The sequence below is a fragment of the Patagioenas fasciata genome, chromosome 12, assembly GCF_037038585.1.
Source record: "Patagioenas fasciata isolate bPatFas1 chromosome 12, bPatFas1.hap1, whole genome shotgun sequence".
Classification (NCBI taxonomy): Eukaryota; Metazoa; Chordata; class Aves; order Columbiformes; family Columbidae; genus Patagioenas; species Patagioenas fasciata.
In genome coordinates, this window is record NC_092531.1 from 14,263,537 (window position 1) to 14,290,578 (window position 27,042).

The window sequence follows — 27,042 nt, forward strand, 5'->3', positions numbered from 1 at the left end:
TTTTACAGACGTAGAACACGGTAGGATCTCATACATGATCCATATGCTTAATGTATGGGAGCCCTTCACTAGAAACTTGTGTTAATGTAAGGCCGCAGTATTTGCAAAGAAAAAAAAAAAGGAGAGAGAGAAACATGGAGAACCACCCTTAACAAAATATAAACACAATGAAATAACATAATTGACCAAACAGCAATTACAGTAAATAGGTTTTAAGGTTAGATCAAAAAAAAACCTGAAAGATAATAATCTAGAAGTGCATGAAAACCAAACTCAGGCTCAGCAACAGCTGAAGAGTTTCTATAGTGGGTGTTTAGATCAGCTTCAACACACAAACCTGTATTTATTATTTCCTTTTCATACAATTAACAACAGATTACTTTGACCAATGAAGAAATTGGACAAGTATGTGAACCATGTACAAAAATCACACATTAACTGTAGCAATCACAGGAATTACAATATGAACTACTTTGTACTTGGGCTTTAAAAACCAGAACACATAGATAAGAACAGAGAATATTTTGATCTCTTCTTTGATCTGGGAGACCGACCAGGGATCTTCCAGAGCAGTTTCCCATCACTGTAAGCAGAGCTCAGACCAGTTTTGCTGTTCTGCTCTGTTAAGGACTCTAGCAAGACAGGATTCCATATACTGTCAGTACACAGCATTTCTAAACAATGACATCTAGAGCAGATAGTTGACAGCTTTATTCATAGAAACACATCATAAAAATTCCTCAACTGAGACTTAGGATTACTTCATCAAAATGTAACAGCTTCTTCCTCTACTACAAAGACAACAAAACCAGATCCTTCGTTTAAGTGGCATAATCATATCCATCTTTAAAGCTGATTTTGTATCCTGAAAGTATTGGTCATTTCTTTATCGCTGTTTAAGAAAACCTGTACTCTGTAAAGATGTTATTTAACATTTATTTACGGTTGTGATAGGACACAGAGATACGTGGCCTGTGGAACACTTCCACTCCTTTTTAGTCCTCTGGGCAGGTCTCAAGACTTCTCAAACCCTTGCAATACAAGAAGCATGAACATGAATAGGACAGAGTGGAAACCAACATTTTTAAACATTTCATTTTGGCTTGGAACTTTGATTAAGTTTGACCCAATAGTTTGGAGAGGGTATTCTACACAACTTTATGCAATGAGAACACACAACACATTAATTCGTCTGAGAAAATAAAGGAAAAACTATCTCTGTATCCTCTGAAACTTTTTTCTAATATTATGTTGGTTTAGTTAATACTTATAGACACTTTGTTTCCGTGGTAAAAGTTCTTTTCCAAAGGTCTTCACCCGTGCCATGAAAACAAATTCCAGACCAAACTTTCCTTTGTGAAGCCTCAGACCAGGGGCCACCTTTGTTCACACCTGTGAAGGAGAATTTAAAACAGAGCTAAAATAAAATTCACCCTAATCCGGAAGTCCTAAATGATCTGTAAAGTTTATATTTTAAAACTACTGCAGTAACTCCTATTATGTTGAAACCAGTGCCATGCAACAAAAAAATAAAATTACTTGTCCATGCCACAGACAGAACCGAAACCCAGCGACTCCAACAGCTCAACCATGACACCTAAACCATCTCAAAAATATTAACCTATTGAAGAACGTAAGCGATATCGTACCGTAAATTACACTTTTTACCTGAGGCTGGATCCAGCACGGCCCTTCTCCCAGCTCACACACTCTCAACAGAGCTTGTGTTTAGTTGTCAACTACATTCGTTAGAGTTTATCCACAAATGTCGCAGGTAAAAGAAGTATCTCCATCCTGCACTGCAAAATATTTAGACAAGACAGTTTTCCAGCAATTCTCGCCTTTTTGTTGATACTGAATAAGAAATGTTTCAAACAACTCTTCAGGGTTTTTACAGCCCTGCCTTTTCTAATTTGAGGTGCAGGCAAGGTTAACAAGTCCACCCCAACTCCAGTGACTGCACAAACGGACAAGCCAGTATCTCATTAAGCAAATGAGGCACATTTTACCTATCACTGAAACCCAATGAAAACAGTCTCGATACTTGATAAAAGCAGTCACAAGCACACGGAGACAAGTACGGAGGTTTGTCACCACCGGAGGATCCAATACCTGATGCAGATGGCAAGCCCTGCCAGGACATATTTGGCACCTCGTTTCAGAAGCCTGCCTGGCAGAGGACAGAGGAGAACATACCTCCCATTGGCAACACAGACCCTGCCCCACCGCTTCATCCAACAACTGGACACTAACAACAGCAAAGGCTACCCAGAGACTGCCCGGCTGCTAGGGACACCCCATCCAGAGCAGCTTTCCAGGGAGGGAATCCACCGGCCCGGGATCTCTGTCCTCTCTCTCCCTGCCCGGAGCCCTCAGCGGCCCCTTCACCCACGGGCGGGCCCCGAGCGCCGCCGCCCAGCGCTGACCGACCGCTCTCCGTCCGGCACAAGCGGCACCGACACCCTGCGCGCTCTCCCGTCAGGGCGACCCCGCGGAGCGCGGGCAGGGCCCGGCGGGGCTCCCGAAAGGTCAGAGCGGCTCCGCTTCGCCTCCCGTCCCCTCCCCTCCCCTCCCCTCCCGGCCAGGGCCGCGCTGAGGAGATCGGCGCCCCACCCCCGCGCGCCGGTCCGCCCGCCCGCCTCGCGCTCTCCCCGCCCCCCGCCACCGCCGGCCCGCGCGCCATTCCTCGCGCTCCGCCGCCCCTCAGCCGCCCCGCTCCGCACCTTTCCCTCCCTCCTGGCCGCTCGCCCCTGCCCGGGCGGCTCCGGCTCTAAGCGCCGCTCCCCGCCCCGCGCCTCGGCGCCTCCCCCAGGATCCGGCAGGCGGGGGAAGCGGAGCGGCGCGGGGGGGAATCAGGGCGCGCTCCATCCCCACGGCTGAGCAGCCGCTCCTTCCCCATCAGCCACCAGCACGGAATGATCCTCCGCTCCCAGCCGGGCTGTCCCCCTGGCCGGCTTCGCCGCTCCCCCATTGGCTTCCACCTCCCCTTGCCCGCCCCATTGGCTCCGGCCTCGCGTTGCGGCGTCGCGGTTGGTCGGGACGGACGTCAATCAGGCCGGAGCCCCCGGGAGCGCCCGCCTCCGCAGTTATCAGGTTAGTGTTCGCCGCGGTGCTGGGGCTCGGGATTCCGAGCGGAGCTGGTTGAGCCCTCAAAGTCCCTGACCGCGCTGGCTTTGGGGGGGTCCACATCGGTGTCACTGCACGAGCGGAGCCGGGGACAGCGAGCGACTCCCGCCAGCCACGGACATGGACATGAAGAAAAGGATCCACTTAGAGCTGCGGAACAGGACGCCCTCAGATGTAAGCAATGCAAAAAAAAAAATTAATAATAATAACGATAATAAAAATCCATCCCACATTTTTTTTTTTTGGTGGGGGGAGAGGGGTGCATCCCAACCCCGCGGCGCACGGGGAGGGGGCAGCGGCGGTGAGGGGGGGGCGACGGGGCCGCTGCTGCTGCCCTTGAGGTGCCTACCTGTGTGTGTGTGTGTGCGGCGGGGCCCCCCGATTTGGGGGTGCCCGGAGGCGCACGCGTTGTGGTCTAGGGGGAAACTAGAGGCTGCTCCTGACTCTGCCGGTGTGCGATGCCTTGGAGGGTGCTCGCCGTGCATTAAATAAAAAAAAATAAGTTGCTGCTCCTCTCTCGGCGTGTTTAGTTGGCAAATATTTGTACTGGGTGCTGGGCAGGGAGAGGCAGACAGGGACTGCGAGTGAGTTGAGAATGGTTTAGTTTAAAGTGCGTCTTCATTTCTTTGCAGTGATCAGGCAAGAGAGACTGGGGAGCCATATTTGTAACTTTGTAGTCCTCATGAACGCGCCCTTTCTCTCTCTCTCCCTCTCTCCAGATGCTGAGAAGATAAAAGAAAAGAATTTTAAACCAATGCTTAGCGTTTTTGGCGATCGGGTATCGCCGCCGGTAGCGCGAGCGTTGAATAAAAAAAATATTGCAAGAAATAAAACGCACTCTCCACCCCCTCCATCCCCACACACGCACAAAAAGGCTGGATGTGTGCGTGTGCGTGTTTTTCTGTCCCCCCACCCCCCCTCCCCGCGCCTTTCCCCGGGGCCGGACTTCAGGTTGTTGTTCCGCGTCTCGCAGAATAAACGAGAGAGAGAAAAACTTTGTCAGGACAAAAAAAAAAAAAAAAAGCGGGGAGGGGGGGAAAGGGGAAGGGAAAAAAAAAAGCCACCCCAAATGAGTCGGTGGCGGGGGGTGCCCGGAGCCAGGCGGGGCGCGAACTCGGGGCGCTGGGAGGCAGAAGGCAGCGCGGGGAAGCCCCCTCCTCCCCTCCCCGCCCCGCCAGGCCCTTGCATAATGGCCGGGCAGGGCGAGGTGTGCCCCGGCCCCGCCGCGCAAGGGGAGGAAGGGGGAACGTACCTCTCCGGGGGGCGCTGGGGAGAGGGCGGAGGCGAAGCGGCGGGACGCGGCCCCGCAGCTTTTCGGTGGCCGAGCGCGGTGTCCGAGGGACAAAGGCGGGGCAGGTCGATGGAACCTGCTCTTTAAAGTTTAAAAACTCCTGGGCGAGGAGGAGGAGAAGGATGGGGGGGAAGGAGGAGGGCTCCCGCCACCGCCGCGGCACACGCCGCCGTCCCCGGCGGGCGGTGGGGCCCGACCCGGCGCTGCGCGGCCCGCGGGAGCTCATTGTTCGGGCGCGGGGGGCACAATGAGGCGAGCGGGGCCGGTCGGCGAGCGCCCCCCCGCCCCGCCGAGCCGCTCCCGGCCCCGCGTTGCCAGCGCCACACCACAAGTAGGACGCGGCGCCATGTTTTTTTTCTTCCTCCCCCCCTCCCCGCTTCTTCCACTCCTCCTCCTCCTCCTCAGCTGCGGCGGAGGGAACGAGCGGGCGCGGGCGGCGGCCCTGCCCGCCGCGCCGTGGAGGAGGGGGAGACCCCCCGGCCCGGCTCGCCCCACCGCCGGCGGTTCCCGGTCTGGCAGGTCGGGGGTAGCAGCGGTGTGTGGAAGTGCGACATGAGGCGTTGGCGGAGGGGCTGTTCCTGCCGGCGCTGCGACTGCGGCGGCGGGGCCGGGCAGAGGGGCGCCCTCTCCGACATGACTGCCAGCCGCCGGGGCTGCCATTTTGTCGCCGCCGTCGCCGAGCGCGGGGCGGGAGGAGGCTCGTGACGACCACAGCGGGACGAGCCAGGAGGGTAAAAAGCCGCCGCTCCCCCACCCCCTTTATTTTTATTATTTTTATCTCGCGGGGGGATTGGGGCACAGGCCGCCTTCGCGCCCCGGCCTGCCGCGGGGAGCGGGCCCCACCGGGCCAGCAGCGCCGCCGCACCTGCAGCCCCGCCCGGGCGGGAGCGGGGCCGGGGAACGCGCCTTCCCTCTGGGCAGGGCCCTGCCGAACGTAGGTCTCAACTTTTGGGCCTCCTTTTTTTCTTTTTTTTTTTTTTTTTTTTTTTCCCCTTAGTTTCGGCTGATTAATCCATAACTCCTTCTACTGGAGGCTTATTCACCGTTTTAAAGAGACCTGCCATTCAAAGACTTGATCCGCAGTATGTTAGTTGTTAAACTGGACTTTTTTTCCGCCACGCTTGGATTTTGATCAGGTTTTGCTCAGTTCTGGCTTATGCCAAAGTTGAGAAACCTCTGATCCAGTGGGAGTTCATTGCAACTCAGAAATATACAGTTTAGTTGTAAATAAGGCTTATTTAATCTGTCACTTTTTACCTGGTAGCCTTTAACGGTGTCGATGGGTTCTGTGTGTCAGTCCTGCCAAGGTAGCAGATGTGACCCCTTAGCTGTAAAGCCAAATCTTCCTGATTTCATATGAAATGGGAGAGAGATGCCATTGGGGAATGGTGTTTGGTTTAGACTCCACTTTTTAAAACCGTTGACTACAGATGTGTGCATGGACATTTGCGTGGTGGAGAATTCAGCATACGATTTGAAGTCTGTTGCTCTAAAATACCTATTAAAATAAAGTTCGGCTAAATCCTGCTAGTGCTTTGGCTAAAATACTTGGAACTGGAGTTTAGAAGTTATTCCGATGCCAGTGTCCTTTATTTATGGATTTTAGTAAGTGTTTGGGTATGAACAGGATGGTTCTGTAAATTGTTTTCGTTAGTCTCTTACAGTAGTATTTCCCCTTCTGTGGGGAATCATTATTTCCAAACTTTCAAGTGCAATATAAATAAATCTTGGTAAAAATAAAAGTGAATATAATTGCTTTGAAGCTTCTACCCAAATGTGCATAAGTCTTGTGGTATGTCTTCTGTTTAATACATCCTGATATCAGAGTGTGCGGGATCAAAACTTTTTGTGAATCAAAGATAAGAGGATGTTGATAAGGTGTTGTGGTTCTTTCTGTGCCTATATTGATATCTTGTAGTTCGATCTGGCCAATACAGTTCTTGTGTAGAATATGGTGCTGCTGTGCAGCTGAGCAAGCTAATACCAGCCCTTAAATCATATTTACATCTTGGCTAATAAAACATAATATAAATGTCTTAAAGTGGGTTGTATAGCAGCTGTTTCTTCCTTTTCTTCCTCAGCCTCTTTTAGTTTTGTTGTTTTTTTTTTTTTAATTCTCCCTCCATTTTTATATAATTCAGTGTTGGTGTGAGGTCTGGGATTTTGGTGCTTGAATTTTTTATGGTTTTTTTTGGTGTTGTACAGCCAGAGTGGAGCTTGTGCATCCACTTTCTCCCCAGATCTTTCAACTTCTTTTTAAATGGTCACTTATGATAGTACACTTGCTGTAGCTTTTGTCACTTTGCTTACCTTATCAACATGGTTTTCAATTATAGTTAACTTCATGCTTGAAATTGGCCAAGTACAATTATTTTATGTGGGTTTTCCCCAGAGCCATCACCTGGTAGCAGTGTAAGAACTGACCTTGCCTGGGCACGTTTGTGGGTGTTCTTGTTTAATTCCTATCGTAAACTCATTAGTAAAATGCAAAGACTGTGAAACAAGCTCCATGCTAAGTCTCTTCTCAGCCCTGGGACGCACAGGTAGGTTTTTGAAATTACACACAAAATTCATCTTCCCTGGTTTAGTGCTAGCACGCTAGTTCGTTTAGTCTGAGAATTTAGTGCTTTAGCAACTCAAAATTGGGACAGTGGTAAAATACTGACTGTAGCACCAGGTATTTCTTAGAGTTCTTGTATGTTGCACTTTAAAACTTACTCAGCAGTCTGATTTCTGTCTGTTTTTCTGTAGATTTTAACACTGAAGGGAGATTCAGTGCAAGCATCTATACAAAGCATCTTGCAAATAAAGAATATGAATAAAAAGGCTCTTCTCCCCTAGCTAGTTCCTTGTTGTGATACTTGCAATAAGAGTAAATAATTTGAAGTGATACACATCACTTAAAGACCTGCGTTTAATAAAATACTTTCATCTTGTGCATGGGTGCAGATGGATAGTTATTTATTTTCTGCAGGTTGAACAAGCTCAGAATGGGATGGGGATGCGCTGTCGGTTTGCAGCAGAGGAGGGTACGGTAGTCGTTGGGGGGCACAAGATCAGCACATACAGACTGCGGTGTGCACAGGTTATCGTGAGTGACAGCGGGTGTCTGTGCACAGGGTGTCACTGCCTTTTCTGCAGCCTCCCCAGGTGTGTGTGGCAGGTGGCATTCGTGGCTCTGCATTTCCAGAGGCAAGCCTCTAAAACAAGGGTCCTGTTGCGTGGATGCTCATCTGGGAGGGGTGGCAGCCCATGGAAATCAGGCTGGAGAAGGAGTGCGATGTGAGAGCTGTCCTCTCTGAAATTAGGCTCGTTTCATGTCTGACCAGAGGAGTATTTGGCAAATTCTCTTAACCTGGACCAAGTTTTAAGCATATTTAAGGGGCAATGAACGTAGAATTGAAAAACACCAGTAAATGGATTTAAAACTGGTTGCCTAATTTCCCCATTTCTCTGTCGTGCTGCCAGGAAGTACCAACCGTACTTTTTTTTAAACACTCGCCTCTTGAGAATTCCCTTTTGACCAACAATACATAAAGTGCAGTCACAGTTACTAATTTTCCGGTATGATTCAGGTGTGTGTCCCACTACTGACTTAACAAAAATGCTGGGGTTTAGTTGACGTGTTTTAGTCCAGCAAGAAACACATCTCCTGAAGAAACAAGGGTTCTTATCCTGCCCACCAAATGAAACAAGTTGTTGAAACAAGGAAAAAAAAAAATAAAGCTTCTTAGTGCAAACCTTCCAGGGTTAAGCATAGCTGTTATAATGCATTCTTGCAGCAGGATTTGTATGTTGTGTATCAATAAATAGAATCTGCTTTTCCGCTGTTCTGTTGGAAATGTGCACCAAAAGCTCTGAGCGTTTCAAGATACTATTAATCATGTGCAGGGATTTAGGGCTTTTTAAATGATTTGTCTTTATCTGCACTTAAAAATCAGCAATGCCTCTTTAAATGTACATTGAATGGTGGCAAAAGTATCCGTGGCTGTTTTCTTTGATGTTTACATCCCATAAGGCTGATGTTGGCTGATTCTTCCCATTTCATATATTCTGTGGATGACTCCCCCCATCCTCCTGCCATAAAGGTAGAGGTATTGGTAAGTTGGAAAAGCCTGAAAATGAAAAAATAGAACTATGAGACATGCCTGAGTGTGATGTCTTGAATCTTTTTGGACTGCATTAAAAGTAAGGGAGGGTTATGGGAGTGGTTGCGGTTTGCAGACCAGGATCCCAGACGCCTCTGGGGTCCCAGTGCTGTGCTGGGGAGAGCAGGGCAAAACGAAGGGACGTCCCTGTCCTTGCACCCCACTGTTGGCTGACAAAGCGCTGAGCTCCCTGAACCAAACCCTGTGTCTGCAGCGAGGGCCAATTCTCAGGTGGGGACAGAGCAGCAATGGATTTGTTGTGCTTTGGAGTGATGGGCACTTCTCGACTATTTCTGTGACACTGCCAGACTTGTTCTGTGTATAATTTTTCTCTGTTTCCTCTCTTGCTCTCTCCTTCAGACAAAATCACTAGTAAATATGTAGTCTGTGTTTTCTGACTAGGTTGCTAAAATCAGTCCTGAAGCCCTTGGGTATGTAAGTACAACCTTTGAAACATTTCCAGAGGAAAAAAAAAACCTTGGTGGTTTGCCTTTACACCACTGTGTAAAAGTTGTGCTCTCTATCAGAGCACTCGCTTGTCCAGTGACTTGGTCTGTTGAACACTTTCCCTTCAAAGCCATAAAAAAGGCTGGGAAAAGCTTACCTTTTGCAAGTGTGATTTGCCAGTGTGTTCTATAGCAGCTGGCATCTTCAGAGACTGCTTTGTGTATTAAATATGCAGCTCTTAAGCTTAGTCTTAATTTCAGTGCAGTGTTTCTTTTTTACATGGGTCTCTACCTCAACCCTTTGCTGAGGGCAAATCAAAGTATGTGCTTCTGAACAATCCGCATGGTTCAGCTTAAAAACACTTAAAATTTCTTGCCGAAGAATTTTCAAACTAAAGGTGCAATGCAATCTTCTGTTCTGCTTCTGTTTTATTCAATAATAGCTGGCAGTGAATGAAAAGCACTTTGGATGTGGTGTCAGGTGCTCAGTTTCTCAGACAGAAACTGAGGCATAGAGCAAAGTCCTGGCGTGCAGTCCCCCACAGTGGCAGAGCACTCTGCGGGTCGCTGCTTCCATCTGTAGAGAAGAGAGAAGCAAGCGACATTATTGTGAATATTAAACTGCATTTAATGCAAAGGTCAAGCAATTTAACCACTTAGGTATTGGAAACAATCTGTGTACAGAAACATTTGGAGTTTTTACAAAGTTATGCTGCTCACAGTAGGAACTGAAATGAAAAGTAGCGACACGCTTTTGAATGAAACAGCTTTCCATGTCACTGGGGTGTGTTCTGGATTGGTTAATTAGCGTGTTGCTTATGCATATGGCTACACTGACCCTTGTCAGCGTGTGAGAGTGTATTTATGTGACTCATGGGCTTCCTTGGTGGGGGCTGTTACTTTTTGAGAAAGAAAACGGTAGATTATTCTTTCTGGAAGTTTTTTAGTACTAGAGATGCCTTGTAATTAGATACGAGTGTAAGGGGCAGAATTGCCAAGACTCTTCACCCTTCTGCCGCTTCTGTATTGGACCTTTAGTTTCTCTCAGAACAGAGCAAAGGGATGTAAAATTTGTTGGAGCCATATGCGTAGCTCTCAGGGTTGATAGCTATGCTATGTAAAATATTAAAGGTTAAAATGAATTTGTTGCTATTGAGCCACGTTTTTTCTGAGCTGTGCGAGCAGCCTTAAGCTGTCTCTGAATACAGAGCAGCTTCGATTTAAAAATCCCCACAACAGCAACCAAATAAACAAAATAGGAAGATTTTTCTGTTTATCCTCCCCTGCTGTTGTCCCTTTGCTGGGGTAGGGGTGATGCAGGAAAACGAAGGACACTAATTGTGCTCATCCTTGTGGGAGTTATTGTAAACAGAGCTCAGCTTAGGGGAGTTGAAAACGTGGCTTTAAACTGCTATTCTACTGTATCACTTTGAACTTGGTGACAGTGACTTAACAAGCTGTGACACGTGTCCACAGAGATGTCCATGTTGTCATTGCATGATAGTTGGTCCCTCAGCGAATGTTTTCATGCAGTTCCTTGGTTGCACCCTTGTCTGGAGTAAATCAGAATTTCTTCATCACATGATAGTTGGATGAACTGAATTAAATACCAAGCGCTTGGTAGGATGTAGCTTACAAACGTGGAGTAAACCTCTGTGAGAACCACAGCGTTATAGTTCAGCGCAGCATCAGGGTCCTTGCATGTCCATATGCCTTGGTAGGGGAAAAATGTGAGAGGTGCCAAAACTGTATAAAGTGATACTAGATGCTCAGTTTGGGACTTCTAAAACCCTCTGCTGGAGCATCCAAAAGTATTGGTGGGAGTTTCCAAGAAAGAGATGCAGAAGAGGAATTCCAATATGAAAGTTGGATAGGTTTGCATCATTTGGAGAAACCATAGCTGAATTCTGAGGTCCAGCAGTAGTTTTACAGGACCTCGTTGCAAGAATTTGGAGTTCCAACTTGGTCGAATGAATATAAAATAGGCAAAAGAGGTAAAAGTGGAGCAGGTTGCTGTTGAACTGGACTGTGGTGGATGCTGTTTTCTTCAGCAGTTGTGAATTCCTGGGGACCGAGGGGCTGGTTGCAGAGCACTGGTGGAAGGGGACCTTTAGGGGGGCCCTAACGAAACTGAAGATCTTGGTGTTAGGTTTGTGGTTGGACTCAATGATCTTAAAGGTCTTTTCCAACCAAAATGATTCTCTGATTCTATTCTGTGATCTGCCTTGAACGCAGGTGGCAAATGACATGCGGTACTGTCTTCATTAAAAAAAAAAAAATTGGTTCTTCAAGTTGGTGACATTTTGGTGACCACCTTTGAGCAGACGTAGCATCGTGTCTTTGAGCCTTCAGACCAGCTTCATTAGCTCAAGGAATTAAGTAGACTGCTTGTTGAAGCGTTTTTTTGGCCTGGTCTTGTTCCAGATAGTATCTGAAATGGAAATTATGCAACATTTCACTCATTCCAGTGGTACCTTGAGGGAAGCTTGTAAAATTGAGCATGGAAAACATCGTATGCTTCCCACCACTGTGGAGCTAGGCTTGAACAATGGGCTGCTGCAAGGCTTGGGCATTATCTTGAGCCTTTTCACACCCACACCTTCGCCAACAAATGGGAACATCGTGACTGTGGAGGGCTGGCTTCTCCTAAACTTTGCTGCACAAATGAAGTGGAATAGAAAACCAAGGAGATCCATTTCTGGTCAAGGATCCCCAAATCTGGGAGTACAGATCTAGAACCCAGTCCAGGAACAGAAGGACCCAGCTCTTGAGAGTAACGATCAGTCTGTACCGTGGGGCAATGCAGGGCTTGGCATGGACTCGGCAGGCTTTTGAGACCAAAAAAAACCCAAAGACACAACCCCAGGTGTCTCAAAGAAATGTTGCTGCATCTGGGAGAGAATCAAGCGGTCTCTGCTTTCAAAAGGAATTCGGACTTGTTTCCACTTACCACAACAGGCTTCTGTTGCTCTGTCCTCCCTTCTTTCCACAGCTCTGCCCTCCTCCAAACGAAATTTCCATTGGGTTCAGGGGTATGAAGGACTTCTCTCAGTGCTCCCCTGGATCACCTGGTTGCAAGCAGTGCAAGACAAGAGTTAACACCCTTGTCTTTACCTGCTTTTTTCCATGAAAATGCCACACAGTGGGATGTTCCTGTCCTAGGGGTACCATATGCAACATACACTTCAAAAGCATCTGGTCCATTGTGCTGAAAATGAGATGTTACAGCCTTTGCTGTTCCTGCTTGTAAAGCCAGCAGAATGGTATTTGTACTTGTAAATTTTGCCTTTTATCTTTTAAAAGTGATGTTCACAGCTGTGTCCTTCTGTCACCTTGTTAAGCTGTCAATTACAGAGCAGGGTTCGGGAACTCGATCCCAAGTTCGTGGGTCTCCGTTCCCCAAGGGCTGTAGTCTTTGTGAAGTAAGAGACTTTGCCTTTTTACATGTTACAACAAAAATGTAGATTAAAGGTTAAGGTGATAATGTGTGCAGCTTAGTAGTTATCTTTGTATAATTGTATTCTATTGATCGTGGATGTGTTGATAACTGGAGAGTGTGGGCCCTCATGGAGAGGCAGAGGAAGGTCTGATTGGAACCCTGCACGGTGAGTCCCAGGTGTCACAGAATCACAGGATGGTTTGGGTGGAAGGGACCTTCCCAGCTCCCCCAGTGCCACCCCTGCCATGAGCAGGGACATCTTCACCAGCTCAGGTTGCTCAGAGCCCCGTCCAGCCTGGCCTGGGATGTCTCCAGAGATGGTTCATCCACCACCTCTCTGGGTGACCTAGGACAGGCTCTCGCCACCCTCAACAGAAAAAATTTCTTTCTAGATGTCACTTATGGTGACTCCCATGAAATCTAGTGACTCTTCACACGTGGTTGCCTGTACTTAATCCAAGAGTTCACTGGAGTCCCACAGTGCACCCCGTGGCTATTTTAAGGATACCATATATGCATTTGGGAGCACAGCGTAATGCATTGACTGTACTAGGAAACAGATAACAGCCCTGGTTATCAAGCAGGCAGTAATGCAGAGTGTGATGTCATGAGGAGGTATGGGGGATGCTGTCATGCACAGTTAACAGAGATGTGATGTCATGTGCTGAAAGCATCTGGGACCATCAGAAATAGAAACTGGGATGAGCAGGGAGAGCAGGTCCGAAGTGTGTGGGCTGGAGAGTTTGTTGGAGAAGCAGCAATCTACTTGCTTGTATGTGGCTGCAGAAAAGTAAGGGCTGAGAGCAGCAAGCCACAGAATGCAGCTGGCGCAGGAGTGTGGGGACACCCAGGGGCACCTGCTCAAGGGGATGGTGCCCACTGGGTGGGGAACAGGGACAGGAGAGCCCTGGGGACAGGGCAGGACGTTGAGCTGGGCTGTTGGAGCTGTACGATCTGTAACATCCCCGGCCAAGCACTGGTGGTCCCTTACCGTAAATGCTATCGGAGATGTGGTTGTACACGATAGGAACCAACCTTGCCAGCGGCTCCTGAGGGTTTCTGCTCGACATTGACCTGCGGGTGCCTTCCCAGCTGCTGGGTAAGGGTTGCGGTGTTATCTGGGGTGGTTGGTTACTGACGGCATGTTGCTGTTCCACTCTTTCTCACCGTGGAGTGGTATTTTTGGGAGAGGGAAGAAAAATACAGCTCGTGGTTCGTCTTGTGCTAGTCCTTACCTTGTACTAGCACTTACTCCAATTAGTGCTTTGATTTGCTTACATGTTGACCCTGTAAACTTCTGCAAGTTGGATCTTCCTGTCTTTGATGCAGCTAAACACAAATTAGCTGAGGACACTTATTCCCGTAGCCTATCTTTCCAAACCGATCATCCTCCCTAATTCTGGCGGTTCCTCTCTGTGTCTGATATTCTGGAGACCACAGTGCGATACAACTAAATGGGTTCAGACCGACTGAGACCCACTTTTCTCCTTCAGGTATTAATACATGACAAGACTCAGAAAGCGTGTTCATTGGGGGTGCTTCCATCTGGCAAAGGTTTATTCTGTGTTTCGGTGACAGAATCTGAGGAAAGAAATGTAAAAGCCGTATCTTACTGTGCCTTCTCAGGGAGGTTCAGTAGATGTTTGGAGAGTGATTCAGGAGCTGAAATTTTCCTTTAAGATTACAAAGACATCTGAAAAAACAAACGAGGAGTAGGTTTTTAGCCCTCCTGTCATACGTTCATGGTAGTGAGCTGGTTTAGATGGAATGCAGCTTTACTGCGATCACCTTCCCTCTTCTCCCCAGCTGCGTACAGACATGGCTACGTGATCACAGCCCCTCGGGGCTGGAACGGGTCTGGACAGGGCTGAGGGGTGAGGAGAGACCCTGGAAAAGTGCCCTGTGAATCCCCCAGTGGGGTTGGGGGGCAATGCCCTCCCCGGGAGGACAGTGTGGCTGCTGAAGCACGACAGCACGTTTTTGGGGAGGAGATGGGAAGTGAGAGCGGGGTTCTCAGGACTGCAGGCTGAGGGGTTACGGGCAAATAGCTGAGACTAATTTTAGTACTTAGTGATGGTAGTTTTTATTGCTTGTAGTGTATTTGAGAGAATCGGGTATGGTGCAGCGAGTATGCACGTGGCAGCAGAGTTGGGAGAAGCCCTGTGAGCCCAGTTCATCCTCCTTTTGCATATGTGTGTTTTCTACAGGGTTTTTAAATCTCTTCAAACATAAAATCATCTTAATCCTGACTTGAATTTTATGTTGTGGAGTCAGGCTTTCTCAGAAGCAACTCAGTGTGTTACTGTAGCACTGACCACATCACTGAGACGACGCTGCTGCGGTTGTTCTTGCAGAGTGTTCGGAGCCTGTTGCTCTGCCGCTTCCTAAACGAGCCGTTCGATTCCACCAAGCATTCCACCCCCTGCAAACCTGACTGGTTTTATTCTGTGAGAGCTTCCCATTAGAGCTGGTATCTTGGTACCGGGCTCGGCAAAGGAGGGGATTGCAGTTCTGTGTCGAAGTTTTCTGAAAGGTGGAGAGGAGGCAGCAGTCTTGCGCTAAAAAGAGCAAACTAAATGTAGAAGACAGTTGGCTTTTGTGCCACTGTATTTTTTTGTTTTATTTTCTACATCTGTGACTATTTCCAGCTCCCCCTCAAATCTCTTTTCCACCCTCAGAAAGGTTCTGTCCGGTTTCCCATTTGCCTCTCCTCCATCCTTGGGAGGATGCAGCGCTGGATGTCCCAGCTCCAGGGTGAGAGCAGATGCTGGTTCTTTCTCAGTGTGGGGTTTAGGTGCAGCTTAGCTCTGTGCCTTTGGTCTCCTGCATAACTCAGAGCTAAACCCAACCCTAAACTACGCTGGCAGCTGTGAGCGTTTCCCTCCTGCCTCGCCGCTTCATCTTCCCGTGCCTGCTCTTGCAAACTTCCTTTGTGAAGAGGATAAGGCAAGGAAAGACATCAGGGCTGTCCAGCTATGCACCACCACAGGCTCTCATTTGCCGTCCTGCCCACAAAACGTGTCCGTAGGTGGGTGCTGCTCCCTGGCCGGGGTGATAACGGGGCGGGCAGGGGCCTCTGGTGCTGCTGGGCGAGGAGACAAACGGGGAGCGGAGGCTCTGTGCTCTGGCTTTGGGGTGGAGCTTCTTTATTTTTTTTTTTTTTTTTTTTTTTTTGGCGGGTTCTCTGTGTGTGTGTGAAGCAGATGACTGAGGAAACTCTGTATTTGTCCCCAAATTTATCTCACTGGAGGTTCGTGATACTTAAATACTGTTACAGTAAGAAGATACGCATGTTTGCATTTAAAATGGATTTCATGCTGTCCAAATTTCAAAGCAAAGAGGATCTTTTTCTGTAGTTCATTTTGGGGGTTTTGTTTCCCCTCAGTGGAATAGACATATGTGGGATCAGGACTTGGATCTTTGGTTTTTTCTAACAACGTAAAATTCTTCTGGAAGACTTTTGGGTAGTCATTCCCTATCATAATTCTTCTAGGAAAATTGTAGAGTCTTGGAAAATGTATTTCCTGTCTAACACTGATCCTCCTACTCTCAATGAATCACTTGTGCTCTCATGTTGCTTTGGGCCGACTTCCCTATTGACTTCAGTGCCTGGGATTTAATTAGAAATCTAGGGATGTTGTTTGAAGCTATAAAGCTACATAGGCTGCTTCTCTGTGCTGCGGGATTACAGTAATAAAAAATTAAGAAAATGAAATATTTGCATATTAACTGTCCTTGGTGTGAAGGGAAGAGTTGCTTCGTGTTCTTGCATACACCACTCTTGCAGGTTTGTTTGATCCTTGGGGTAAAGCAGCACCCTCCCTCCCCCCCTGCTTTCCAAACCTACAAAAAAACCTCAGGCACAGGATGGGGACTATGGTGCATGTGGAACGATGGGTTTCCTGGGTATTTTATAGGAGAGAAATAAATTCTAGGAATTCTCTGTTGATGTGAAAAATGTCTGTATATTCCCTGAATGGGTGGGCCCACCCTTGGGGTGACAGTCCTTGGTGACAGTTTCCCCAGAGCCCCACAAAACCGTGTTGGCTGCTCAGGGACTGGAATCCTGCAAGGCCGACCTGGCGTTAGGGTGAAAAGGAGTGGTTTTATTCAGGATGGGGTGTGTTTAGCATCTCTTTTGCATCAACGCTGTTGGTTTGTGTCCGTTGAAGATAGCACCTGCAAAAAGAGCGGTGTTCTGGTTAAAAAATAAATAAATCCCAACAAAGCCGTGCGGCCTGTGAGTCGTACACAGCAGTGGGGCCGCCCGGCTCTGGCTGTCCTGCAGGTCCTGTGCTGCTCGGGGACATGGGGACATTATCTCCACCTCTCCCTTGCAGCCTCCCTGCTGCAGAGGGGCCAGTGAGATAAGGACTGCGCTGAGCACTCACCAAGACCTGGCTTAGGGTCCCCAGAACCTCCTGCAGGTCTCAGGAGTGTCTGAGCAGGTGGTGATCTCTCCACGCTTGAAAAACTCTGATAATTTTTGCATGCAGAGAGAAGCTGTTTTAAAAACTGACGATACGTTGTAATAGCACACGAGTTGTACGGAGTGTCAAAGTTGTAGGTTAGTTTAAAAATAAATAGATTGTTTTCCTGTTGGTTTTTTTTTTTTCAGTCTGATTATTGCTTACATTTACCATGCTACTTATAACAAACAAATCAGTTAAACCAGGATTAATGTTTTTGAGCTGTCTACATCGTTCATAGAACAACACACAGGTGGGCAGTTGAGGCATAGCCAAATATCTGTGTTTCTGAGACACTGCTAACCACATCAGCAAAAGGAGGAGTCAGACGCTCAAAATAACTTTTTGCATACTTGCCACTTTACTGGAATCCCTTTCATTTTTGCCTGATCCGTGTCGTCCTTTGTTTGCAAGTGAAATCTTTATGTTTTCCACACAGAATGTCTTATGCGCATCTTGCTTTCTTGTCTTTCCAGGTTAAAGAACTTGTTCTTGACAACTGTAGGTCGTACGAAGGCAAAATTGAAGGCCTCACAGATGAGTTTGAAGAGCTGGAATTCTTAAGTACAATCAACGTAGGCTTAACCTCAGTGGCAAACTTACCAAAGTTAAACAAACTTAAGAAGGTAAATAAAATGTCCTATGCCATATCCCTCCCTCTTTGCACTATACTGCATGTGTGAAATAGCTGTTTGTATAAAAATGTCATTTAGCTGGCCAAACTGCTTTGTGGTACTTGTTTGCACTAAAACCTCAAGATGTTTATGTGCCTTTTAGCTCGAGCTAAGCGACAACAGAATCTCAGGAGGACTGGAAGTGTTGGCAGAAAAGTGTCCGAACCTCACGCATCTAAATCTAAGCGGCAACAAAATAAAAGATCTCGGTACAATAGAACCTCTGGTAAGTTCCTGAAACAAAAGCCCATTTTGTGAGGAGGCATTTCAGGCTTGGAAGGCCCGAAGCAGTTTACAGTGGGGCGTTTCTGGAGTTTATCTCCACGGGCAGGTTGCTGCGAGCTCAGCCTGGCCCGGGGCTGTCCCACCAGCCTGAGCGCTGCTTCCCTCTAGCGGCTTCCGCCGTGGCCTGGGCTGGATCCCAGGCACTCTGCTGGAGCTCAGTGTGTTTTTCCCTGAAAATCTAAAAATTCTGTTCCCTAAAATCATAGCATGTCCTGAGCTGGAAGGGACCCACAAGGATCAGAGTCCAACTCCTGTCCCTGCACAGGACAACCCCCACAGTTCACACCATGTGTCTGAGGACGTTGTCCAGTCTCTTCTTGAACGCTGTCAGGCCTGGGGCTGTGACACCTCCCAGGGGAGTCTGTTCCAGTGTCCAGCACCCTCTGGGTGAAGAATCTTTTCCCTATGTCCTCACCCAGCTCCCAACTGCTTCCTGCTGCTCTCCATTGCCTACTCGCCCTCCTTGTGCTGCTTATTGCTGAGATCACGTTTGTCAGGTTGCAGTTCCAAAAAGCAGTTCTGGTCATGCTGTTTTCTAGTTCTTGCTTTGTGTGCCCTTTGCTCAAAAAATGAAGAGGTTTGGCTCCTGCTTATTTCCCACATACTTGCTGCTAAAATGTCTGGGGACAGTTCTCAGCCGGTCCATCTCAGCTCTCCTTTCCCGCAGCAGAAGGGAAGAGCAGAACCGTTAAACTCACAGAGCAAACAGCTGAGAGAAAGGATTGTAACTGCTCCCGGTTTCAGGCTCATTGTTTTCTTGATGCCACTGTTGCTCTACATGGTGAACTTCAGAAGGGAGGTGTTGATACAAATCCTCAGCTGCTTGTGCCTTTGAAGTGCAGTGGGCAATGCAGACTACCAAAAAAAATGTTAAAACCAGGAATTGAATTCCTGTTGCATTTCTAAGCCTTTTTCTGTTTTTCCGAAGACTAAGGTACAATCATTAAAGTTCTATGAAATATCTGTTAGCAAAATTCTTGTGTCCAGAGAATAGTCTGTTTCTTTTTCCAAGGAAAGGAGTAGTTTTAAATACACCTGGCTGCTGGCTCTGATATCTTGCCTTACGCTTTTGGGGTAACTGACTGGACTATTATTTATTCTTAGCAGCATGTGTAATTTTGCACATTGCCTCTTTCCAGACTTCAGTCCTATACTTACGAGATGCTGAATGTGAGAGAGAGGATTTTCCCCTCTCAGACATCAAAACAGCAGTGGCCAAGCATTGTGGATTTCTGTTCCATGCCAGTTTAGTAGACAGAGACCAAAACAACCCTTTCTTTTGTCATGGGAAGCACTTGAGCACAGTAACTCTGGCTGCTGTTGCATTCTCTGCTCGATAGAGAATTATTGTGATGCCGAACTTCAGAGACTTTTCTTTCTTTGCAGAAAAAGTTAGAAAACCTGAAGAGTCTAGATCTTTTCAATTGTGAGGTAACCAACTTGAACGATTATAGAGAAAACGTATTCAAACTCCTCCCGCAACTCACATACCTCGATGGCTACGATCGGGATGACAAAGAAGCACCGGACTCTGATGCCGAGGGCTACGTGGAGGGCTTAGATGACGAGGAGGAGGATGAAGATGGTATGTGAATTGTGCTACTTAGTGTACGTAAGTTAAGAGATTGATATGCTGCCTAGTACATTTTGCTTCCAGCTCTGACTTGTTGGCAGGAGAAGGGTGTTCTCAGCAGCTCCTTCCTGGCTGATGTAAAGGAGAAGTACCTCAGTGTCCTCTGAAGGAACGAGGGGAAAGGAGATAGGCAGGGCCTGAAAGAGCTACTTTCTCAGTCTTATCTCTAGTGAAAGACCGGGACGACAAAGAAGCACCGGACTCTGATGCCGAGGGCTACGTGGAGGGCTTAGACGACGAGGAGGAAGATGAAGATGGTACGTGAATTTGTGCAGCTTGGCATGCATTAGTTGAAAGGTTGATGTGCTGCGTGGTACGCTTTGCTTCCAGCTCGGGTGTTGGCAGGAGAAGGGTGTTCTCAGCAGCTTCTTCCCACTGATGTGCAGCAGGACCTTGGTGTCCTCTGAAGGGAGATGGGCAGGGCCTGGAAGAGCTGCTTTCTCAGCTGTACCTCTAGTGAAAGGCTGTAGAAGAAAGGTGCCAGGAGGAGCAGTAAGACAAGCAGAAGGACACTGAAAGAGTTCAGGGAACAGAAAACCCCAGGGGTGAGGATGTGAGGGAGAAATGGATGAGAAAGGACACGCTGTGGTTTTCCAGGAACCGTATGAGCAGGGAAGGGTGAGCAGTTGTAGAGCCTGGTGGAGAAGGATCGGGTGGAGAACCAGATCGGGCATACAAAAATGTATCTGAGTCAAGGAATTAGGAAGCTAAGGCACTAGCAGGGGGTTGTAGCTGCTCTGTGGGGACAAAGTGAACCACTTGGTATCAGGCAGAGAGGAGAGTGTGTGTTGGAGCCTTTCTGGGTCGGCTTTGTGACAGGCACTAACGAAGCAGCAACTTTTTAACGTTAGGAGAATACACAGTGGGTCCCACCGTGCTGTAGGTGCTGTTCTGCCTCCCTGGCATTAGTGTACCCGTTAGACGAGGATCTGGCTGAGTTTGGGGAATTTGCTGGACTCTCCAAACGCAACTGCGCAGCAAAAGCAGAATAGCTGGACTTGCAGTTTTCCCCAGAGCGCTGGTGAGAGGTGAGTGCCGCAGCAGGACCTGGCAGGGCACGCGGCTTCCGCAGGGACAGCTTCAGAGCACGAGTCTGAGCCTGCGTTCAAATGCATGAAAAAAGCTCCATAATACCAGTCCTGCAGCATGGGGGAAAAAAAAGTCTGGTTTGTTGCTTGGGTTAGTTGCATTGAATGTCTTTCCTCTTGAAATGAGATTGCAGACACCAAGATGGATTGTGTGACCCTTGAGTGTTACTCTGGCAGCGTCAAGATGAGAGGTGTCCCCTGGGGAGGGTTCCTCATGCACAGCTGGATTGGAAAGTTCTACTGCCCAAGTTCTGGTGGGAGCAGATGGACGCTTGCAGATGAAGAGCTGCGAGTGTCCCATGGGTTCGAAACCATGTATGAGAATGATAGAATATTAGTAGTGGGAAGTGGAGCAGCTGAATGTAAAGCGTTCCTGAGGCTGTTGTGACTTACTACTGGGTCCCCACAGCCCCAGAGCGCCTCAGAGTGTGGGTGCAGCTGCCGCACAGCCCTGTCACCAGGCTAAAGTGGCTCAAGACCACATCTGACAGCTGCAGAGCTGCTTTTAATTCAGTCCTGCCCTTACATGAGGCTTTCGGTTCACTCCTTTTGTCAATAGGAGGTCACTTCTTGGGTGGAAATGTTGGAAAAAAACAGTAAACTTTCAATGTCTGAGTGGTTAATCTTGTTTGTCTGTATAGAAGAGGAGTATGATGATGATGCTCAGGTAGTAGAAGATGAAGAAGATGAGGAGGAGGAGGAAGAAGGAGAAGAGGAGGATGTGAGTGGAGAAGAGGAGGTAAAGATTTGTGCAGTTAATAATGGCTGTGAACATGCTCTAACTGGTAACAGTTGGGCAAGAAATGGACCAAAAGTTGGAGCATACTTGGAGCGTGTGGTTGGTTTTTGAGGTGGGGGAGGCTTTGAGGCATCCCTGCATATGAGCCAGCTGCCATCTAGTGACCAGTGACGTGAAATCATCCTGTTTACTGGCCTCATGGCAAAAATACTGTCGGGAACGTCCGCAGAGAGGTCTGTGGGGCCCGAGAAGAGCTGGGGGTACAGACGAGAGAGGGGTACGTGAATTACTGACCCTGGGCTCTCACGAGGTTCTTCCTTGGCCATGTACATTGTGGTTCCTGAGGATGCTGAACTCCGTGGTGCGGTCCAGCTCGGTATGGGGTGTGCTGAGCCAGCCACATATCAATATTTAACTCCTGAATGGTTGATCAGTCTCTTCTCAATGGCACCAGCAGCTCCTCAGGCTCTGGGGATGTCTGGTTGTGCTTTAACTCTGCCCTCAGAACTTGTGCTGTCTCCTACTGACCAGCCATCCAGCTTTACTAAACTCAGGACATCGTAACAAAATATTCAGTTACGTATCAACGTGAGGTATAAAACTGTTTTCTCGTTGAGGACTTTAATCTAGAAGTGGCTGCTACAATCGCTTCTGATTTTCTGCAATAAAACTTGGACCAGAGTCCAGTTATACTGCAGCAAAACTCTGCATTTATATAAGCATGTGGGAAGTGTCTGCCTCTTTGTTCAGTTTTTGTTTAGGATGCTTCAAGGACTTTCCCTCAGTTGTAAAATGCTGTTGGATATTGCCAAATTGTGAATGGTCCTGCACTGAAACCGACTTTTTAAATTCTTCCTTTCTTAATCCAGGAGGATGAAGAAGGCTACAACGATGGTGAGGTGGATGACGATGAAGATGAAGATGAGCCCGGTATGCCAGTAATCTGTTTTTTGCTAGAGATAAGAATAATTTATTTTTTTTTAAAACATCGTTTTGTAAAAAGCAGGCTCGTGTTTGTGTTCCTGCTCCTTTGGTAACAAGCCAGTTGCCAAAGCAGAAGCTTGTCGAACTTGTTCAGCTTCTCAGCAGTCATATAATTCAAGTTGTGTTTTATTTTCTAGATGAAGAACGGGGACAGAAGAGAAAACGAGAACCTGAAGATGAAGGGGATGAAGACGACTAAACTGAATAACCTATTTTGAAAATTTCCTATTGTGATTTGACTGTTTCTACCCTGTATTTCCCCTCCCCACACCCCCAACCCTTTTTTCTTTTTTTTTTTCTTTTTTCTTTTTTTTTTTTTTTTTTTTTTTCTGATTGTAATGTTGCTGTGGGAACGAGAGGGAGAAGCAGACTGGGTGGGCAAGGGAATAAAATACTATTTTTACTGCCACTCCTCCTCCTATTCATTTTGATTTTTTTTTTCTTTTTGTCCCTCTCTTAGTCCCTGTAACTGCAATAGTAAGTATAAACCAAGTGGTAATTTGTTTCTTATTATTGGAGTGGATAGTTAGACATCTTTAAAAAAAAAAAAGAGAGTTTCAAGATCAGTGGATGAAACCCCAAACACACATACTTTGTTCTGAGGCGGCTGAATCGCGTTGGCTGTTGGGATTTTTCCACCGCTACCAGTCACTAAATCCATTGGGAGCGTTTTTCTGGCGGATGCCGCAAATTTCGGCCACATGTCCCCCCACAGCAACAGGGTGAGAGCGGCATGGTGACCTGTCCGTGAATGACTGCCATTTTCAGCCAGCGCTTTCCCTGCTTTTCTAGGTACCTTTTCTTTCGCTCTTTGTAAATAGTGACCAAATGTTTTTGTTGGTTTTTTGGGGGTGTTCCTTTGGATCTGGTTTGTGGGGTGAATTTGCAGTCCCGTTCCCTTTCCTGCCCCGTGTGTTGTGTGTTTTCCTTTCTGTTTTGGGGTTATATTTTTTTTTTTTTCAGCTAGGGTATAGCCAATACACTGAAAATGGCAGGCATTTAAGTATATATATAAATATATATAAAAAGTGTTCCTAATTCCTGAGTTACTAGTGAAATGAATTTGACAATTGTAATAAAAAAATGTTTCAACCCTTTTAAATAAGGTGTGTACTATTTTGGTCTGTAATATATAACACCTAGTCAATTTTAAGTGATGAGAAACTACTTCCACTTGTGCTATATACTTTGAAAATTTTTACAAACCTAAATACAGGAGGCGGTTCCGCATGTAGGGTAGGAGGTTTCTTTTCATACACTCAAGCACGAGATACTAATACAAAATTGTATTTTCTTACCTAGTGGAAGTCAGTAAAATGACTGAAAATACCTAGTGAATGTACAGTTTTACTTTCATATCCCTCTTTAAAATAGATTTAGAAGTGACTTGTATTTCCTAGTCAATATTTCATCTGTATAAATACATTTGCAACAGGTTTTGGTTTTTGTTTTTTGTTTTTGTTTTGTTTTGTTTTTTTTTCCCAGAAGAGCCAAACTTTGAGTTTTATGTCTGTTTGTCATTGATGAATTTCAATAAATCTTTTTATACAATTTTTCTGTGGCTTATTTGAGTAAAATGGGCCACTGGGAAGGAATCACATACCTTTAAAAAAAAGCCATTTACTAAGCTAGTCTGGTAAATTCCCTGGTATTTTTAGTAGCCTGATGATGGCGTTTAGCTCCATAAAAACTACTCTTAGCCACAGTCGGGTGAAACCAAGGGAGAGGTTGTGGCTTTAAAGCAAATAACGGTATGCCATTTTTCTTTCAGGTTGAGGCTTTTTCCTGTGTTACCAGCACAATTACTGCAGTTAAACATGTTCATTTCTGCTGTTTTATCCTGTCCCTGTTTATCCAGGCCCAGAAGAACCAACTCTTGGTTTCCTTCATCCGAGAGAAGTGCTGTGGTTCAGGTGTGTGAGTTTGGGGTCAGTACATGGAGTTTGGGGTCAGTATATCAAGATTTGGTCACCTCAGACTGTGATTTACTGCCAGCCCACAGTTACATCTCCGTGTTTTCCTCTCTTGTGAACAAGTCACGTATTAAAGGTGAATGACATAGGAAGTAGCATATTCTGTCTGCTAAAAGTTTCTGTGCTACGCAGGAGGTTTTCCAAAGACGCAGCCTTTTCCTGGAGCTGTTAGAAGGAATCGCAGCAGCCAGACTTGACCTTTTTTGCCCGATGAGCCTCAGCAGGTCCCGGACATGTGACAAACAAGGGTGCCCAGACGAACGTCCCCTTGGTGCGCAGTGGATGCAGCAACACCAGGCTCATGCCATGATGCTGAGGTGACAAATATTTGGTTGAACCTTTGTCACTTGTTGGCTTGCGAGGCAGTTTTTTGAATCCCGGGAGCATTCAGAAGCCCTTCGACTCCTCCCCCCGTGTAAGTGAATGGCCCAGTGTCATTTCAGTGACTTCTCTTTGTAGCATTAATTGTTTCAACGCTTACTTTGAGATTAATAAGTTTTTCTGAAGAAAATGGCAGCAGTAAGAGCTTTGTTTGCTCTCCCTGTGAAGCAGCATCCTGTTCCGTTCTGAAGCACGAATCTGGGAGATGTGAGAGAGTGAAGAGGGACGCAGGATTTTAAACAAAGATTTTGAACGAGGTTTTGGCTCTGTGTGCTGGGAGAGGGGAAAGCAAGTGACTTCTGCCTGCCCCTGAAAACAAAACTGAGGTTTGCTCAGTGTGGACAATTTCATAGTTATTTCATATTTCACAGTATGTGAGTAGTCTTGGTATGCTGAGGAACAAGGGCTTGTTTTGTTTCCAAGTGCTCTGTGTGTACGTAAGTGCTGGCTAAAGCTACTCAGCAACTCATCAACTCCTGGAAAAAAAACCAAACCCCGATATTTTGTAACAGTTCAGCAGGGAAACCCAAGTAGAAATACTGTCAGAAATGAAAAATGGGAGAGTTCAGCTCATGCAAATGCCAAGTTTTGGTGTCACTTTGCTCTTTCTGCACAGGGTGATTTGAAGAGCCCCGATAATGCAGCAGCCCAGGGTGTTTTCCAGATGCCCAAACTATTCTTGTTTGTACAACCATCCTGACGTGTTGCATGAGATTATGCTTTACCTGGAACACGTCGGGTGCTGGGGGAAAGCTTAATGGCAAAGCAGAGCCCCACCCTGGCTCCTGTTTCAGAGACATCCCAAGAGTTTATTCTTGGGGAACTTTATTTTGGTTTGCTGTCCTGAGCCTGTTTGGAAGCTCATACCACCTCAAATGTCCTGCTGGGGCTTCACAGCCGTGTTTGTGACCCCTTTTCTCAAACAAACCCCCTCCTGTTTTCCTGGGGGTTGCGCTGTGCCTGTCAGTGAGCAAGGCGGGAACAAGATGCTTTCGGTGACATTTTTTACGTGCCAAGCTGAACATACGGGGACTGCAGATCCTATAGTCTCAATAACATAATGGCCGGGGTGTTTGCATTGCTGTCACCCGCAGGGACGGCTCCTCCTCGGCTGATTTGATAATGCTTTCTTGTAGCTGCATGTTTGTGGTTAAAGCAGAGACTCTGGTGAAGGGCAGGAATGCTTTGCAAGTCCAGATAGTCAACGTTACCCAGTTATGCAGGAGGAGATGATTGCAAGTTCGCTCTGGACTTTGCAGTGGGTCCCCCCTGTTAGTTTAAATGGTATTTCTGTAAAAACAGGGAAAACTGTTCCTTCATCCTAGTGCCCAAGGTGAGGGCAGTGACTTGCTTGACCACATACATATTCCAGATCACTTAGAGTTGAGATTTGGGTATATGGAGCAGCAAATCCACTGGTTTGCTGCCGGTTGGAACAACTGAGCATCCCTCCCAAATGTGGATTCCTGGAGCAATGACAGTTGGGGTCTCCTGCCCCGCAGTGCCCAGGTTGGTGTTAAATCATCTGCGGGACAAGCCTGCTTCAACCACAAATCTCTTATAGTTGTCTTTAAAGATGTCTCGTGTTTTAGTAAGAGTGAATCACCCTGTGCTGAAATTTAGAAATCTCTGATGATGCCAGTTATCCTATCAGGCAAGAAATTCAGCCCTAGGAGCGAGATGGCTGAAGACTTTCAATCCGCAATGTGAAGAGAACAAATGTACTGCAGAGTGCTTAAAAAACGAGACTCAATTAGCGATCCAGCTGCATGAAGCTCACCCTGATGTGAAAATAACTGTTTCTAATCCCCTCCGGACCATGACAAATGTCCTGGCTCCCGTAGAGAGAAGTGGGCAGCCTGGGACGGGATGAAGATGCTGCTGGAGGGAGGTGGCAGGTGGGTTGGAGACAAGGACCGCGATGCTCCCCTGGTGCCTGCAGAGCCCAGGACACCCTCACTGCTTTCCCTGCCTTCCTGCCTCCTTGGCTCTTCTAAATAATTTCTCCCGCCTTCCAAACCGCTGAAAAACTCTTCTCCTTGCTGACGAATGGTTCCTTGGTGGTGGGTGAAGCCATCGCCCTGTTTTGCTTGCGACAGCCCTCGCCTGTCTTCCCGGCGAGGCTCTGGCAGCGGCATCGCACAGGGAGGGTGTAAATGTTCAGCAGCTCATTCGCTTTGTGCGTTGGATAAGGAGATGGTGGGGAGATTAACGCTGACCGGGGTGGGGGGGAACACAGGTTGTGTGTGTGTGTGGTTTGGGAGCTCCAGTTATCGCTCCCTTTTCAACTGGAAAACTGGAGTGGTGTTTTCTTGTCCAAGCATCTCCCAGTAGCTCTGACCGGTGCTTCCCCGAGTGGATTTTTC

At 47.2% G+C, this 27,042-nt stretch overlaps 2 protein-coding genes across 2 annotated transcripts; one reads left to right on the forward strand and one right to left on the reverse strand.

The window, feature by feature from the left end:
- Positions 1 to 318: 318 nt before the first annotated feature.
- On the reverse strand, positions 319 to 6,763 carry LOC139828981 (uncharacterized). The gene is made up of 5 exons (XM_071814134.1): positions 6,728 to 6,763; positions 4,379 to 5,282; positions 3,476 to 3,848; positions 1,669 to 1,799; positions 319 to 1,392 (listed from the first exon to the last, which is right to left on the reverse strand). The coding sequence occupies exons 1-3, from the start codon at positions 6,761 to 6,763 to the stop codon at positions 3,745 to 3,747; spliced, it is 1,044 nt and encodes a 347-aa protein (XP_071670235.1). The 3' UTR covers positions 319 to 1,392; positions 1,669 to 1,799; positions 3,476 to 3,744.
- Positions 2,738 to 23,873, forward strand: ANP32A (acidic nuclear phosphoprotein 32 family member A). Its single transcript, XM_065846994.2, has 8 exons — positions 2,738 to 3,300; positions 17,396 to 17,545; positions 17,697 to 17,819; positions 19,265 to 19,463; positions 19,670 to 19,768; positions 21,241 to 21,338; positions 22,208 to 22,268; positions 22,460 to 23,873. The coding sequence occupies exons 1-8, from the start codon at positions 3,247 to 3,249 to the stop codon at positions 22,519 to 22,521; spliced, it is 846 nt and encodes a 281-aa protein (XP_065703066.1). The 5' UTR covers positions 2,738 to 3,246; the 3' UTR covers positions 22,522 to 23,873.
- The last annotated feature ends 3,169 nt before the right edge of the window (positions 23,874 to 27,042 follow it).